The sequence below is a fragment of the Aegilops tauschii genome, chromosome 4, assembly GCF_002575655.3.
Source record: "Aegilops tauschii subsp. strangulata cultivar AL8/78 chromosome 4, Aet v6.0, whole genome shotgun sequence".
Classification (NCBI taxonomy): Eukaryota; Viridiplantae; Streptophyta; class Magnoliopsida; order Poales; family Poaceae; genus Aegilops; species Aegilops tauschii.
In genome coordinates this window covers 318136649-318154682 of record NC_053038.3, presented here as the reverse complement: position 1 = coordinate 318154682, position 18034 = coordinate 318136649, and the positions used below count along the sequence as shown (strand labels likewise).

General features: G+C 48.4%; 2 protein-coding genes across 2 annotated transcripts; one reads left to right on the top strand and one right to left on the bottom strand.

Moving 5' to 3' along the window:
* Positions 1–6192: 6192 nt before the first annotated feature.
* Positions 6193–7111, bottom strand: LOC109769727 (uncharacterized). Its single transcript, XM_020328454.2, has one exon. It carries the CDS (start codon positions 7041–7043, stop codon positions 6495–6497), a length of 549 nt encoding a protein of 182 aa, XP_020184043.1. The 5' UTR covers positions 7044–7111; the 3' UTR covers positions 6193–6494.
* A 1471-nt stretch (positions 7112–8582) lies between these two features.
* LOC120962985 (serine/threonine-protein phosphatase 7 long form homolog) lies at positions 8583–10129 on the top strand. The gene is made up of 6 exons (XM_073497693.1): positions 8583–8791; positions 8878–9129; positions 9209–9429; positions 9509–9824; positions 9912–9981; positions 10080–10129. The coding sequence occupies exons 2-6, from the start codon at positions 9082–9084 to the stop codon at positions 10127–10129; spliced, it is 705 nt and encodes a 234-aa protein (XP_073353794.1). The 5' UTR covers positions 8583–8791; positions 8878–9081.
* Positions 10130–18034: the final 7905 nt, after the last annotated feature.

Sequence of the window (18034 nt, the reverse complement as noted above, 5' to 3'; positions counted from 1 at the left end):
CCCAGTGCTAGTTGCTGTTTTTTCCTTGTTTTTGACTTTTACAAAAAATAATACCAAATGGAGTCCAAATGGAATGTAACTTTTTGATGATTTTTCTTGGACAACAAGACACCCACGAAGCTTCGGGAGGAGGCCAAAAGACCCACGAGGGGGCCATAAGCCCTGGGGGCGCGGCCAGGGGGCTTGTGGGCCCACCGTGGCTCTCCTAACCCTAACTCTGCTTCTATAAATACCCAAATATCCCCCCTACACCAGAGGGCACAAGCTTCTGTTCTCGTGAGATCCTATCTTGGGGCCTTTTCCGCAATCCGTCGGAGGGGAATTTGATCACGGAGGGCCTCTACACCAACCTTGTTGCCTGTCCGATGATGTGTGAGTAGTTTACCATAGACCTACGGGTGCATAGCTAGTAGCTAGATGTCTTATTCTCTCTCTTTGATCTTCAATACAATGTTCTCCTCGATGTTCTTGGAGATCTATACGATGTAATCTTTTTTTGCGGTGCATCTGTTGAGATCCGATGAATTGTGGAGTTATGATCAGATTATCTATGATTATTATTTGAGTCTTTTCTGAACTATTTTATGCATGATTAAGATAGCTTTGTATTTCTCTCCGATCTATCGATTTGATTTGGCCTACTAGATTGATTTTTCTTGCAATGGGAGATGTGCTTTGTGACGGGTTCAATCTTGTGGTGGCCTCACCCAGTGACAATAGGGGTAGCAAGGCATGTATTTGTATAGTTGCCATTAAGGATAAAAAGATGGGGTTATATCATATTGCTTGAGTTTATCCATCTACATCATGTCATCTTGCTTAAGGTGTTACTCCGTTCTTGTTAACTTAATACACTAGATGCATGCTGGATAGCGGTCGATGTGTGGAGTAACAGTAGTAGATGCAGGCAGGAGTCAGTCTACTTGTCACGGACGTGATGCCTATATTCATGATCATTACCTTGGATATCGTCATAACTATGTGCTTTTCTATCAATTTCTCAACAATAATTTGTTTACCCACCATATGCTTTCTTCAAAAGAGAAGCCTCTAGTGAAACCTATGGCCCCCGAGTCTATTTTCCATCATATATTTCCGATCTATAAAACCAAAAACCCAAAAATACCTTGCTGCAATTTGATTTTTACTTTATTTTTGCCTTTTATTTATCTTTTATATCTATCTATATTAGATCTCACTCTTGCAAGTGACCTTGAAGGGATTGACAACCCCTTTTTCGCGTTGTGTGCAAGTGTTTCTTAGTTTGTGCAGGTGCATCTATTGGGGACTTGCTTGTGCCTCCTACTGGATTGATACATTGGTTCTTAACTGAGGGAAATATGTATCTCTATTTTGATGCATCACCCTTTCCTCTTCAAGGGAAAAATCAACGCAAGCTCACGAAGTAGCAAACACCTCTTCCCATGGCAAGAAAAATCAATCTAGTTGGCCAAACCAAACCAAAGTTTCGGAGAAGAAATATGAGGCTATAACAATCATGCATAAAAGAGTTGAACAAAGACTCAAATAATATTCATAGATAGATCTGATCATAAACTGACAATTCATCAGATCCCAACAAACACATCGCAAAAAAGAGTTACATCAAATAGATCTCTAAGAACATCGAGGAGAACATTGTATTGAAGATCAAAAAGAGAGAAGAAGCCATCTAGCTACTGCCTACGGACCCGTAGGTCTGTGGTAAACTACTCATGCATCATCGGAGGGGCAAGGGTGTTGAAGAAGAACCCCTCTGTGATCGTTGACCCCTCTGGCAGAGTGACGGAAAAGGCCTCTAGATTGGATCTCGTGGTTCTAGAACTTGCGGAGGTGGAAACTCTGATCTCTCGACTCCCCTAGGGTTTTTGGGATTTTAGACTATTTATAGAGCTGATAAGCGGTGGAGAGGGGGCCTGTGGGCCCCACTACCCACCAGGGCGCTCCCTGGTGCCTTGTGGGACCCACATGCCTCCTCTCGGGCACTTCCTTAGCTCCCAAATTGTTTTCTGTCCAGAAAAAAATTATCAAAAAGTTTCATGGCATTTAGACTTCATTTGGTACTGATATTTCGTGAAGTAAAAAACAAGCAAAAAACAACAACTAGCACTGGGCACTATTGTATCAATCATAAAAATTGTCATGGCAACCTTAATTAAAATTGCATGGTGATTTGACCTTTTGCTTCAGCTCTTCTTCAATGGCGGTCCTGCTATTCTTGTATATTAAAAGCCATGGTGAACTCTCGTGTACCTTTTCTTAAAGAGCTGAAATGAAATTAGGCACCTGTTGGTGCCTTGCTTTGTTCGAAAAAAGGCCACGCTTGGTATGGATGTATTTGAATACAGGTGTAATTTATTTACAGGCGTAACTTACCGACCAAGAGCTATTTCCGGCCGGAAAGTAAAACGACGGGCGGAGGTCTATAAGTTTTACAAGGGTATTTGAAATGGAAACGATAAACGAAATAGAGCCTAAGTTGAAGCAGCGAGTGTAACCGGTGAACTACCTAAGTTGAAGCACCGAGTGCAACCGGCGAGGAGACCAAGGATGTCAGGAGCCCTCCCCTGGCAAGTACATGGGCCTGGCCCATCGAGAGATCATCGAGCGCCGCAGACTACAAGTACCAGGGAGAAGGCAACGCTCTGCTCATCCAGTGGATCACGGACGGCTCGGCTGCGGCTACCTTCCTCTCTTCCCCCTACCTCCAGTTCTTCCCTGTTCCTCCCCAATTCGCTTGTAACCTCGGGTTGTAATTGCTACTCTGTATCAAACCTTCCTAAGAGAGAGATTACTAGCAAGACTATAGCTAGTCCCTTACATCTGGTATACAGAGCCAGGCACCACCCTTCCCCAAATTCTTCCCCCAAATTTTTTCCACCACCACCATCCGATGGAATCGACCATGGATCTGTTGCTCTAGGAGTATCTCGAGCGGCTCGGCGCCAGGCTCGATGCCTACACCAACGCCACCAGGGCCCTCGCCGAGAAACTGAACGCCCTTGACGTCAGTTGGGCCACCAGTTCACCCGCCGTCGTCCACAACCCACCATCAGCGACAACTACGCCGGAGAGCACAACCAACACGTCGGCGCCCGTCCCGGACGTCTCCGGCTCCACCACCAAGGCCCAGGAGATTCCCACGGTCGCCCATGATGCAGCCCCGGTGTGCATCACGATGGTGCCCGTCACCTGTTCGACGGAGTGCTCGACCCAGGTTGACACCATCGACAGCGTCGACGAGGTCCATGACGCCGCTACCGCCGTCCACCTGGAGCCCATGATCGACCCCATCCACAAAGCAGTCGAGCAGCACGTGCCGGTGCAGGCAACGGCCTCCATCGGCACCAACACTCCCTCTTGTGCCGAGGCCGTTTCTCCCGTGACGACCACCACCGACGTCGACCCCAAGGCCGGCGTGCAGGAGCTCAATGCCCTCTCTGTCGACAGCTCCACTCAAGTGATGAGCAAGGCGGACCACGACCTCGCCCTCATCATCCCTAGCGACCCTGCTCCACCGGTGCGGACCATGTGTTCGACAGATTGTCTAGTCCAGGATGGCGACTGGGTGCAGCCTGTTCATCTTGTGGACAAGAGCAAAACTTGGTCCCTGCCACCAGTACGGAAGTGGATCAAGCAGCAACCATGGCCGCCTCCAATTCGAGTGCAGATTGCAATGGACGATAATATTCAGGTCGTTGGCATAGTTGCGAATGATGATACTGGCTATGTGTGGTGGCCACCTGACTATCAGCCAATGGTATGGAGCAAAGTGCAAAAATGGTTACTCCCAGTACCAAGATGTTTGACGGATTTCGCTACCTGTTTTGCTACTGGTCCGGTTATGATCTTTCTTGACAAGGGGATAGCAGATTCTCAAGTACTACTGAAGTGTAATTTGGCTCTCCATGCTGGGTCCCTTGATAGTCTCTGCAACACAACTACTTCTCTGCCTGCATACAAGACACTTCAATGGTTTGTTAATTCCTTCCATTTTCCTGGTTGCATTGGTATATCTGCTTTTCATAGTCCTATTGCTATGTGGTGCTCGGACGCGAGGAGTTTGAGTGACCACCGTGCCTCAGCAACCATCCCTTCATTGGCCGATTATTTGAAGGGTGGAAATCTTGCATCAAATCTTGCATCACATATTATTTCGGATGTAGTCATTGCCTATTTCAATCACGGTCATCGACACGCCTTTATTCAGTGGCCTACGTCTGCATATTTGGGCACCTATTTTGCATATTGTTGATTCATTGATTCGTTGGAGTGGTCAACGTATAAGCATGGAAAGGGCTACCAAATTCAATGGCAATTACACGCAGTCCACAAAACTTTTCTGTTTTCCCTTGCCATGCTTCCTGAGAATCATGATTGGTATATTCTTAAGTTGATGGAGATACAACAAAGGATTCTAATCAGGCTGTACATTATGGACTGTACTGCCGGTACTGAAGCATTGGGAAAATATGGTTGCCAGTATCTTATATCAAGCAAGGCTAGTAATCTATTGCAGGACAAGAGATGCTTTAATTGTCACATGGTTCGTAGAGAGATCGATTCAAAAATGCGGATCATGAAAATGTCAGTGCAGTGGCAAATTTTGAGTCGAGAGAAATTTGAAAGCAGTGATGGTTTTGCTAAAGAATGCAGTTATGAACAAGAGGGTACACGCTGGCAGTCTTTGTGTCTACTGGAACAGGGAACATCTAATGTTAAACTCTCTAGTCCAGAATGTTGCAGCCGAATACTGGTCCAGAAACCATTGACTCCGGAACATGTTGCTGTAGGTAGTATGCCTAGCGGTGACAAATTGCAGAGGACAATTCAGATTGTGAGCATGGCAGGCTTGGAGTCCGAATTTGCTATCTATTTGGAGTCGCTGCATTCTGATCTTGCTCATGTCTATCCCTTTAGTGCTTTTGGTTGCCCATGGGATCCAGGTGAGGAGCAATGGAATTCAGTGGGCATTCCTAAACAATATGATCATGTTTGGGCGTGCAGTTCTGAACAAGATGATATTCTCTCTGTCAGTGACACGTCCCAGGTGGCTTTCAGTACAGCAGGCGCACCTGTCCACTCTTGCTCAGCGGCTCAACAAGATCGTTGTCATTTAGATTATTCTTGAGCTATCTGTGAACAAGATCATTGTCATTCGGACGTCAAGGATTTTTATCAGCTGTCTAGCGCCAATGGTTGTCTGACGAGTGAACTTCCAGTACGGCATGTGTCATATGAGCTTCTACTATTCCTGACCTGTCAGCTGGTCATTTCCAACACGCAACTTGATGCCTACAACAGCATGTGCTTCCTGTTTTGGCTTTGTTCAGTTTCTCAACGCACCTGTAACATTGGTATGATGAAATCTGACTTGGGCTTGTACCAGCGGGGCTGTTCTTGGGATCTTGGAGGACTGGCATTGCGGTTGTCAATGGAAGTGGCTCACCGAGTGGTCTTCTCAGGAGCGGTGTGTGTCATCATCTTGGTGGTCCACTACCTCATCCACGCCAGTGATATTTCACTTCATCAACTGCCTGGATTCCAATCGACTCAAGGTACAACAAGTTTCATGAGATCATGGTGGTGTGAGTCTCTCAAGTGTTCTACAACAACATTGGCCGTGAGGGACCTAGTGCCTTCTACCTGCTACAATCAAGGGCATTTTCAAGAAGCGAGGGGTACCATCACCATTGCTGTCGTCTTCGTGCAAGGCTCTGTCAACCATGAGTACTACTTTCTCAGCTTCGACCACGACTGTGCTGAAAATGACTACTTCCTGGACACCTTCGGCGGGGCTCCCATCGGCCGCAACTACCGTTCCTACTTCGTTGAAGTCCTCTCTGGCTTCGATCGTGACGACAACCAAGTCAAGCATCATCAAGTGCAATGGGATCCGGGCGGTTCTAGATGGTGTCGGCTGGGGTCAAGCCGAAGTCAAGAAGGGAGGGATGTCAGGAGCCCTCCCCTGGCAGGTACATGGGCTTGCCCCTGGACCGGTACATGGGTCTGGCCCATCGAGAGATCATCGAGCGCCGCAGACTACAAGTACCAGGGAGAAGGCAACGCTCTGCTCATCCAGTGGATCACGGACGGCTCGGCGGCGGCTACCTTCCTCTCTTCCCCCTACCTCCAGTTCTTCCCTGTTCTTCCCCAATTCGCTTGTAACCTCTGGTTGTAATTGCTACCCTGTATCAAACCTTCCTGAGAGAGAGATTACTAGCAAGACTACAGCTAGTCCCTTACAAAGGAGCACATGGAACTTTCATATTAGCACAGTTCGCTGCATTCCTACACTGCTAGTGCGTGCTATACTGGTAGTCTGGTGGTACTCGCACTTGCATACAGCACTACTACAGTACATCTCTAATCCTCTCCTACTGCTCTGCAACGACCAAAGGGAGCAATACATCACAGGCCAGACGCAACGGCGCCTTCATCTTGCTGCATGATGTTTATACAGAGCATAGAGCTTCAATTTCGACCCAAGTCACCTACTTCTTGTCGTACATGACGTTCCACGAGTCCAGCGTCGGGAAGCACGGCTGCTCCGCCGCCGCCGCCGGAAGGGCGTACGCGGCGACTTGGGCCGCGGCCGCCGCAGGGTCTGACGGCAGCAAGTGATCAAAGTCGAAGGGCGACAGGAGGACACCGAGGCTGGCGTCGGCGTCGACCTGCGGGTCGGCCTCGGCGCCCGTGACGTGGTGCACCATGAGACGGAAGGTGGCCGCGTCGGTGCTTATGTACGTGGTGGGCACGCGCTTGGACGGCCGCGGCCGCCGCTTCCCAGCGCGGCCGCCCGCGGGTCCCAGCCTGCAACGCGCGGACGGTGCCGCCGGGGGAAGCATCGCCACCGGGCCGCAGGAGGAGGGCGAGGCCGTCGTGGCTGCCGCGCTGCAGGCGCCGAGATCGGCGACGGTGGACGGCTCCGGGACGGAGGAGGAACCGGCCGAGAGGGAGAAGTGGAGCGCGCGCGCGATGGCCGCGTCCGCAAAGGACCGGGAGAGCATCGCAGGCGGCGTAAAGCAGGAGAGGGCGTCCATACTTGAGTGAGTTCCTTCCTGCAACGCAGGAGCCTGAGATGCACGAGCCGGAGAATAGGGTTGGCTAGCTGGTGATGCGAATGGAAATGGGAATGGCTGAGGAGGCAGTTGCCGTTATAAAAGGAGGCGGCTGGGCTGGCACGCCCACGGGAAAACGCGTAGGGTTGCCGTCTTGCCTGGCAAATTTGACAATTTTGACCTCGAAACGAAATCAATTTACAGAATGAACTGCCCGTAAAACTATTTCACATCCCTGACCTTTTGTGTAGCGCCCGCCACGCCGGCGCCACACCCTACGGTGCAGCGCCTAGCTCTGGGGCGTTGCACCTCTGTCCATCGTGGCAGCCCATGGGCCCGCACCCAGCAGTGCAACGCCTCCGAGCTAGGCGCACATTGACTTAGATGCAACCGCGCCAGCCCTCTCCTCCCCCACCCACCCCATTGCCAGTTACAGAACAAACAGGGCGGCGGCCCTCTCCACTCCCCCTCTCAATCCCCTCTCCCAGATCCTTCCGATCCGACGATTTGGTCCGTGTATTTCTTCACCAATCCATCGTAGAAGGTACTCTCCTCCGATCCCCTTCTTTCTATCCATAGAAAATATGATATTTTGAAGATTTGGGGAACCCTTGTTTGAATCTTGCATGTATTAGATTTGGGGAACTTTTGTTTGAATCTTGCATATATTAGATTTGGGGAACCCTTGTTAGATTAGAATGTGGTTTGGATAGATAGGTTGACATGTTATTTATATAGTTTGGATACATAGATTGACATGTTATTTCTATGGAAAAGTTATTTGTATGAAGTAGGCCTAGTTTAGTTTATTTGTACTGAAATTATGCTCGTATTGAGAAAAATGCTTTGGATACATATGCTTTGAATCTTGCATGTAGTAGGCCTACTTTAGTTTTTTTGAATTGAAAAGATAATCGTGTTGACAAGAATGCTTTGTTGAAATTGTTAGGATGGTTTGGCTTCTCGATGATCATTGGGACAAACAACACCGGTCGTACGCTATGTCGGTGCAGCAGCGGGTAATACTGAAAGTGGCCGGTGTTATGAATTTCGTATTTTTTTCAAACACAAATGCCCCATATGTAATGTTATGATTTGTTTGTTTGTAGGAGCTTGCACCTCTGAAGCTTCGGTCTCACGGGATCAGCCTTGGAGGGATGCGCTATGATGAGCGGTACACACCGTATGTCAGGGAGGCAGGACTTCTCCCTTTCATTCAGTTGGTCCGCCGGTCGACGCCACCCAACAATGCTGCAGCACTCACCGCGCTTATTGATCATTGGAGGCCGGAGACACACACTTTCCATCTTCGGACCGGGGAGATGACCGTGACGCTGCAGGATATTGCTATGATCACCGGTCTTCCTATCGATGGCAATCCTTTATGTATGAACACCGATTCTGATGGGTGGCGCGCGCAGATGCAAGCCCTTATCGGTATGGTTTCTCCGGAGCCTCGGGAACCAGAAGCAGAAGATAAGAAGAAGGAAAGAGTCGCAGCGGGCGCTACTTTCACGTGGATATCATCGAACTTCTGTCATTGCCCTGATGATGCTAATGAGGACATGGTGAAGACATATGCTCGTGTCTACATGTGGTACGTGATATCCAGGACAATGTTTGCTGATGGCATAGGCAAGAATGCTCCATGGATGTGGCTGAAGGCGTTGACCGTCTTTGATAGCAAATGGAGTTGGGGTTCGGCGACACTGGCTTACTTGTATCGACAGGTATGAAGTTGTTTCCTTTTCACTTCATTGATACATTATCAATGCGCTCTTGCGGCAAATTTGACCATGTTCTCTTTTATGTGCAGTTGGACGAAGCCTGTTGTAGGCACACTGGAGGTATTGGTGGTTGTCTGCTCGCACTTTCCATATGGAGCTGGGAGCGTTTGCCGGTTGGACGACCGAAGACCATGAAGTACGAGGATTGAGACGATAAAGACGACCCACTACGGCTCCCCACTTGAACTTACAAGTGGGATGTGTTAAATGAGACGACGGATGATCCCTCGGTAATGTACAAGTTGTACAAGAGCGAGCTGGACGCGATCACGCCTGAGCAGGTGAACCGACATTGCATAAGTGATTATCATGCTTGTATCGTAACTCGATATCAATTTTGCATTCAATCCAATTTTGCAGGTGGAATGGGAGCCGTATGGAAAAGGAGAGAGTTTTGGTAACCCTATAGAGTTCACGCTGAATCCGATGTGCATTAGGGATAGGGATCTCTGGCATATGCGGTGCCCACTGATATGCAACTGGGCGGTTGAGCTTCACCTGCCACATCGGGTGTTCCGCCAGTTTGGTTTGTTCCAGCCACACCCGCCGGAGTGGGAGGACACGGACAAGTTGCTACACGCGTAAGATATAATTAACCTTGAGCACTTAGCAGCTTCTCGACGGTTTCGATGATGCTAATATTCTGTTTCTAACTTGCAGGTTGGATAGGAAAAAGCAGCGGAAGATCAAGGATTGGGCCAAGCATCACAGGAAGTATGTCGTGCAGTTCGCTCTTAGTGTGGAGCAAGCAAGGGCTGGAAAACGAGCCCAGCTTCATGAGCACTGCCCGATCGCGTTCAACAACTATCTCACATGGTTTCTTGCAAGTACCCACGTGGAGGTATGCCAGCCGGCGTATGCTGAGGAGATTCTGGAAGAACCCACCGTTTTTGATGAGGTAGCCCAGCACCAGTACAACGCATTAGTCAGGAAAGGCAACTCAGTGATCCCTTCAGCTCCAATGATGAACTTTGTGGTTAGCCCTTTTTGCTTTTCCATTCGCACTATTCACATCTTCTAGGGCCTTACACTTTGATACAGTTTCTGTTCATAGCGTGCCCAGATCAAGAAAGCAGTTGATGAGACCGAGACTATTCTGGAAACAACCCCGGCTGGCAAAAGCGATGGGGAAGGTGCACTTCGAGCATTCATTAAGGTTCACATCTCCTTCAAACTAGCACTTAACATTTGTTGGTACGTTCCATGTCTCATTCACTTGTATATGTTGCAGTGTCAGGGCCAAAAGTTAAGGCGGCTATCAAACCTTTTCGGTTGTCGTGACCCCGAGTATGTATCACCAGAACGGTCTAGGTCGGCGACACCATCAGATCCCGCTTCGGGGCAGAGCCATGGTGAACCTTTCGAGGATGAGGATGTGGGTGTGGTCACCCAAGAGGTATGTCATGACGATATATATCCATTTGTTGATGCATTGCTAACTATATCCTCACACACGGTCTTTCCATATCTTTTGTTGATGCATAGGTTGCTGATGATATGACCTTGGGGACGTACCAGGCTCGGTCTGCATACGAGTTGAAGCCTAGGAAGGGAATCAACAAGTACACACCTGAAGACTTCACCCAAAGAGGCAAAAGGACGGTCGGCACCTCGCGGATGGCGACTTTGGATGACTATTTGGATGACGATGTCGAACCAGAGCCGGAGCCGGAGCCGGAGCCAGAGCGGGTTCCTCTTCCTAGGAAGGTGAATAAGATAAGCGTCAAGAGGGGGGAGGAGCCAGCAAGCGTGGAAAGCACTAGTCATCGTCATTTTTTTATAATGTAGAACTTAGGGTGGAATTTGTTATGTCGTTGAACTTGGAGTGGTCGTACCTGTAATGTGGAATTTGTTATGTCGTTGAACTTGGAGTGGTGGTAGCTCTATGTTAAATTTGAACTTATTGTGATGGTCCTTTCTAAGAAATGATGTCTGTGGTGAATCCTTTTTGAACCTTAATGTTTCTTATACGAATTGTTGAACTGTGGCTGAAAATGACCCAGTGGAGGGGGGGAGGAGGCACAGAAGGTAGGCCTCCAATTTGAGGCAAAAAATTTGCTAAGTGTTTGTGCAGCGCCTAGCCCGGGGGCGCCACACTATACGGTGCAACGCCTAGCTCGCAGGCGCTGCACTGTATAGTATGGCGCCTCCAAGCTAGGCGTTGCACAGGTTTGTAACTTGCCATACCTTCTGTTGCTGTCTGGATAGCTACAGACCCGTGCAGCGCCTAGCTTGGAGGCGCCACACTCTACAGTGCAACGCCTAGCTCACAGGCGCTGCAGTGTACAGTGTGGCGCCTCCAAGCTAGGCGCTGCACAGGTCTGTAGCTATCCAGAGAACCACAGAAGGTAGGCCTCCAGTTTGAGGCAAAAAATTTGCCAAGTGTTTGTGCAGCGCCTAGCCTGCGGGCGCCACACTCTACAGTGCAACGCCTAGCTCGCAGGCGCTGCACTGTACAGTGTGGCGCCTCCGAGCTAGGCGCTGCACAGGTCTGTAACTTGCCATACCTTCTGTTGCTCTCTGGATAGCTACAGACCTGTGCAGCGCCTAGCTTGGAGGCGCCACACTCTACAGTGCAGCGCCTGCGAGCTAGGCATTGCACTGTAGAGTGTGGCGCCTCCAGGCTAGACGCTGCACAGGTCTGTAGCTATCCAGAGAGCAACAGAAGGTAGGCCTCCAGTTTGAGGCAAAAATTCGCTAAGTGTTTGTACAACGCCTAGCTTGGAGGCGCCACACTCTACAGTGCAACGCCTAGCTCGCAGGCGCTGCACTATACAGTGTGGCGCCTCCAAGCTAGGCGCTGCACAGGTCTGTAGCTATGCAGACACAACAGAAGGTAGGCCTACAGTTTGAGGCACTTGGACTTGGACTTAGTGAATTTTTTAGCTATCCAGAGAGCCACAGCAGCTAGGCGCCACACGGTAGATTGCAGCGCCCAGATGCTAGGCGTTGCACTTTGACTTAGTGAATTTTTTAGCATATGCAAACATAGTAAGTAACAACTGTAGATTGCAGCGCCCAGATGTGAAGTAGGATTGATACATAGCAAGCAAACAACTGTGAAAAGAACATATGCACGAAGTACTTCACGACACATAGTAGTTCATAACACATAGTACTTCACGACACATAGTAGTTCTTACAACCAAATCGAGGAGGAGACATAGTAGTTCACCGCACATAGTAGTTCTTACAACCAAATCGAGGAGGAGACATAGTAGTTCACGGCACATAGTAGTTCACAACCAAATCGAAGAGGAGACATAGTAGTTCACAACCAAATCGAAGAGGATGACATAGCTCTATTGCGTAGAGCAAGGCCCCTTTCCCTTCTTCTTCTTCCTCTCTTCTTCCTCTTCCTCCTCCCTTTTTCTTATGAGGTGAGCCTCCTTAACCACCCTCTCCACGAATATCTGATTGTCCCTCTCTTCTTTTTCAGCTGCAATTGCCCAAAGCTTCATGGTTCTTTCTTCAAAATCCTGTTGACGCTTCTTCTGTGCCTCCTCAACTTTCCTCATCAACGCTTGCTCCCTAGCGCGCATCGCATTTACCACAGTCTGTTTTCGCTTCCTCTCCTTCTCAAGCTCCTCTTCCTTCTTCTTCTTTAGCTTCGCTGCATCCTCCTCTCTAAGCTTCTTCATAGCCTTCTCCCACCATCCCGCCATCTCATCTTCGCCATCCTCCTTCATCGTTGGTTTGTTGGGTTGGGAAGCCGCCATACCTACAATGAGTGAAACATAATGGTTAGTAAGGACAATAAGAACAAATGGAAGCACATATGAAAAAGAAGAACATATGAAAAAACAAGAACATATGATACATTATAGTTAGTGAGGAACATATGGAAACGGTCCATCTAGGTATCCAAACATTCCTCTATAACGAACTTGCGCTTGTCCATCACCACGGCCAAGTCCACCACCAAGGCCAAGACCATCACCAAGGCCGAGACCATCACCACGGCCATTACCACCACGTCGAGCTCTACCACCACCACGGCCTAGACCACCACCACCACCTCTACCACCACCACGGCCTCTTGTAAGTCCAAGTTGCCGACCTCTTTGTTGCCTAGATCCTCTTTGGCTAACACTTGGTTGGCTAGGCACTTGTTGGCTACCACTTGGTTGCCTTGGCACTTGTTGGCTACCACTAGGTTGGCTACCACTTGGTTGGCTTGGCACTTGTTGGCTACCACTAGGTTGGCTACCACTAGGTTGGCTTGGCACTTGTTGGCTACCACTAGGTTGGCTACCACTAGGTTGGCTTGGCACTTGTTGGCTACCACTAGGTTGGCTACCACTAGGTTGGCTACCTTATGTAGCTCCTTGTTGGCTTGTGCTTGCATCATTTTTCTTGGACCTTTTCCTTGGTTTCGTACATTTTCTTTTATTGTGGCCATGACCTTTGCACTCCCCACAACGGGAGCTCTCACGAGGCTCTTGGAATTGGTCGTTGCCTGCTTCGCGGCGCCCACCATGGCCCCATCCGTCCATGTCGCCTCTAAGACGCTTTGTCTTACGTCTACCCCGTTTAACAACCTTCAACTCCGGATCCGGCCATAGTTGAACTCCATGATACTCCGGCCATTGTGATTGGTCAAAGTATGGGTGAAAGCGGGGAGCCCATGTTTTCTTGACCGTCATGATTGAGAACTCCGACTCCCTCACGGTGCGTGGGTGATTGATGTCCACATTCCTAACGCGACCGGCGGCATACAAATGTGAGCATGGGAGATGAAGCAACAATGGCCTCCCGCAAGTGCAATCACATTGTGTTAACGACACCTTGAAAGCCCGACCTCCATGTTGCCGCCCATCGTTTGTGGTTCCTCCTGGCTCTTTCACTTCGTACTTCCACTCTTCGTTGTCATATAATATAGCTTCTTCTAAGTCCGCCTTCCGTGATTGAAATACCAACCATTCATCAACTTTGGGTGGGAACTTGTACTTGTACTTCCGTGGGTTCTCACCCGCTATCTGTGCATCGGTTTCCATCGAGTACTTTACAAAGTGCGCATTCATCTTGTCAAATGTGTATTGAACTATTTCCGTCACGGGTAATCCACGTGCACCTTTGAGCACCCTATTGAAGCATTCGGCCATATTGCTTGTCATTTGACCGTATCTACGGCCATCTTCATCAAAAGCACGTGCCCACTTGTTCCGGTATTGAATGTGCCTATTGAGAAAATCTTGACCCCCGGGATCAAGTTTTTTGTGTGCGAGCAATTTGTTGTACAAAGTGGCGAAGCGCTTATCGGAGAAAGCGAGACAACAATCTTGAAGATCATCGGCCAACTCCTTAAGGCCACATGCCCTATAGAAGTTCGAACAAAAGTGCCTCATGCACCATCGATGGTGCAACGGAGCATGCCCGGGAATGTCAATCTCCACAGCGTTAAGAATTCCTTGATTCTGATCCGATATGACACAAATTTTCCTTTGAGCGGGTAACACCTTCGTCCTCAAAAGATGCAGAAACCACTCCCAGTTGTCATTGTTTTCCACCTCAACCAAAGCAAATGCCAATGGCAACACCCGGTTATTGGCATCACTTGCTATCGCAACCAACAAGGTGCCCTTGTATTGTCCGGTCAAGAACGTGCCATCAATTGCGATGACCGGCCTACAATGTTCGAAAGCCCTCACACATTGCTCGAACGCCCAAAAAGCATGGCCAAATACTCTGACTTTCCTTCCTTCATGAACCGTTGTTTGGTGCCCATGAGGCTCGACCACATGAACCATGCCCGGGTTTGTCGCGGCCATGGCTAACAACAACCTAGGGATTCGGTTGTATGCTTCCTCCCATGTACCATACAACATCTTAAATGCGGCTTGCTTCGCCTTCCATGCCTTGCCGTATTTCACCTTGTAATGAAAGATGGCTTTCACAAGGTCAATGACATGTTGGACGCTCATTGTTGGAAGTGTGGATATTGAGTTGGAGAGCCTGTAAGCGATGAACTCGGACGTGAGTTGTTTGTGGTCTTCGGACACAATCTTGCCATCCACCCTTTTGCCTTGGCACATGTGAGTTGGCACACAACTCACTACATGCCAAGTTGGACCTCCTTTCCATGGTCTTGCACGCACAATCCACGGACAACCGCCACGGCGTCTTGCCACTCCTTGTTGGACCTCCTTTCCACGAGCTCTACCACCACCACGGCCTCTTGTAAGTCCAAGTTGGACCTCCTTTTCATCTTCACATGCACATGCAACCGTGTAGCGCACATTGACGTCCGAGTTCACCACCTTGTGTGGACGATAATGCGTAACCGAGTAGTTGTCGAGCCACATCTTCAAATCCAACAAGCTGTCGAACTTAGAACCTTTAGCAATCCGGTTCTTGTCGTCTACCAAATCATGGTGAGAGCTTGTCCTAACCCCAAGAGGTACACATTGGCCACCATCTACCACGGCTTCATCCGCGAGACTAACATCCTTGAACAATGTAGTCCGATGATCCCGACCAAATACCTTCTCGAAAGCTTCGGCCTCCTTCACCGTGAACCCCTCCGCATCAACTTGTTCATCGGGACCATCGTCATCCGAGTCCGATGCATATGCACGGGAAAAAGGGATGGAATGGTCCATTGTCTCTTGCAAATGATATTTGTCGAGATCACCCACATTGTTGTCCTGGAGATCAACTTCATTGTCATCGTCCGCATACTCATCATTGTCCTCTTGCAAAGATTCATCTTGGTTGTTTGTATACGGGCTCAATGTTGGCCTCACTTCTTGGGTCAAAAGAGGTTCAACAATTTCATCTCGCTTCAAGGGTGGGGGGCTACTAGCAACCAAAGGGGAGGGGTTCCGGTTCAAGTCCAAATGCAAACTTGAATCAACCTTCTTCGTTGCAAATAACTCAAGAGCCTTGTCTAGTGATTCGGCCACCGTCTCCTTGTATGCAACCCAACGTTGCTCCGAGTTGACACGCATTGTCTTCCAACGGATGTGCATTCCAAAACCAACATTATGCCTTCCCTCCAACTCAATGATATCACTAGGGTCCATCCAATTCAAATCTTTCCTAACTTGTTGCAAGAGCTCCGCATAGCTAGGACTACTATCAAACACCATGTCAAGCTCATCCGGGTCCGGTTCTTTATTGCCTTTCAAAAAGGCGTCTTTGTCCCCATGATGAACAAACACACATGTTCTTCCCATCCCTATAAGCATTCAAAGAACACAAGGTAACATTGCTTCCATGAGTACTAATACATGGATTAACACGGAATACAAACCCTAATATATATATGAAACAACAACCCTAACCCTAACCATAACCCTAACCCTAACCATAACCATAACCCTAACCATAACCCTAGCCCTAAACCTAACCCTAGCACCAACATAAGAACACCCATAAGAATAACCCTAGCATACTAACAAAGCCTAATCATAGAAATTGGCTAACAAACATCTCACATCTCCATGCAAATCTCTAGATCCAAACAAAACTAGGGTTTCCCCAAACTAGCAACAAATGAGCAATGGGAGAACTTTACTTGGATCAAAACAAGGGGATCGGAGATTATTACCTTGAGGGAGGGTTTGACTTCGAAATCCACGGACAAATTCTTCAAATTTGCAAGATTTGGAAGAAGATTTGAGAGGGGGAGAGAGTGGGAGAGGGGGCAAAGCTCGGGGAGAGAGTGTGTGGTGGGGGGGGGGGGGGTGGGGGAGGGGGGCCCAACCAAGTGGCTGGATAAGTCAGTGCAGCGCCTAGCCGCTAGGCGCTGCACATTACATGTGTGCCGCCTAGCACACTGGCGCTGCACTGCTGGGTGCGGGCCCAGGGGCTGCCACGGTGGACAGGAGTGCAACGCCGCCGCGCTAGGCGCTGCACAGTAGGGTGTGGCGCCGGCGTGGCAGACGCTACACAAAAAGGTCAGGGAATTGAAATAGTTTCGCACCCAGTTCATTCTGTGAAATGATTTCGTCGCGAAGTCAAAATTGTCAAATTTGCCCTGCGACATAGCCAAGCTAACCAAACAGGCTGAGGACTGACACGAGTGTGTGTATGCGTGGTGCTTGTGCACGGCATGGCGGCACGGGCTTTCATGTGCTTGCCCTTCGATTGGTGCACGCAGCCGCACCGTACAGCGCCCCCATCTAGAACAGTCAACCCGAGTGGACTACGGCCCAACTGTTGTCTACCGATCAATCGAGGTAGGTGTGTGCGTTTGACCTTGCGACCAGAATCAGGTACAGCTTATTTTCTTCGACACATCTAGAGGGGTAGCAAGTCCAGTCACGAGGATATGCTTACGACTCCCTTTTTCATGGCTAACCAAAGTCTGCTGCATGCTGCTACCTCTTTTATAGTATTAAATAAACTATATAATGATTCGCCACGTGTTGGCTGCAAGAATAACTCGCAATATATTTTAATGAGATTTAATTATAATATGAACATTAATATTTTAATTAACAACATACTAACTAAAACTAAAAATATCTATAATTGTTGTATAATTATAAAATATTTATTCATCGTAATATAATCAAAACATTTGAGCCTTTTGCATACCTTGTTGCATGTTGAAATGGGTCTTTTTATCCCCTGCAAAAAAAGAAGTGGGTCTTCCTATGAAAAATGGTTGCATGATGAGCTGATATTGTTGCATGTGGAGATAAATATATTAATGAGAATCATCTACTTAATTATATTATATATAGGATACTACTGCACACTTTTTCTTTGGGAATATTGATCGGCTTTCAAATGAAAAATGACTTTTCTTCTTGAGAAAATAACATAGATGAACTAGTTGCATGGTCGATGCTCAGTCAGCCATAACAAGTGCGCTGCTCTTGTTGTCATTACAACCATGAAATGCGAGCGCGAAGAGTTCAACAAAAATCTAGAAGTGATCTTTCTTTCTTTTGGACAACTTGTAGTGCGTTTTAATCGCCCTTTCAAGATGCCCAAGCCTTCTTATTACATTTGGTATGCACTTGTGCGTGTCTTTGTCTCCCAACATCGCATCGCATAGTATCGTAAGTACCTAACCTCACTAAGAGCAACTCTAGCACATCATTATACCTACATGATCGCCAAAATAACAGTTATTATGACAATTTTGGCCCCAAAAGGCACTCTACAGGAGTTGTCTCCTGCCCTGCATTGCCATAATTTTTGGAGCGCGCTCTAAAAACGCATCCATGCGGC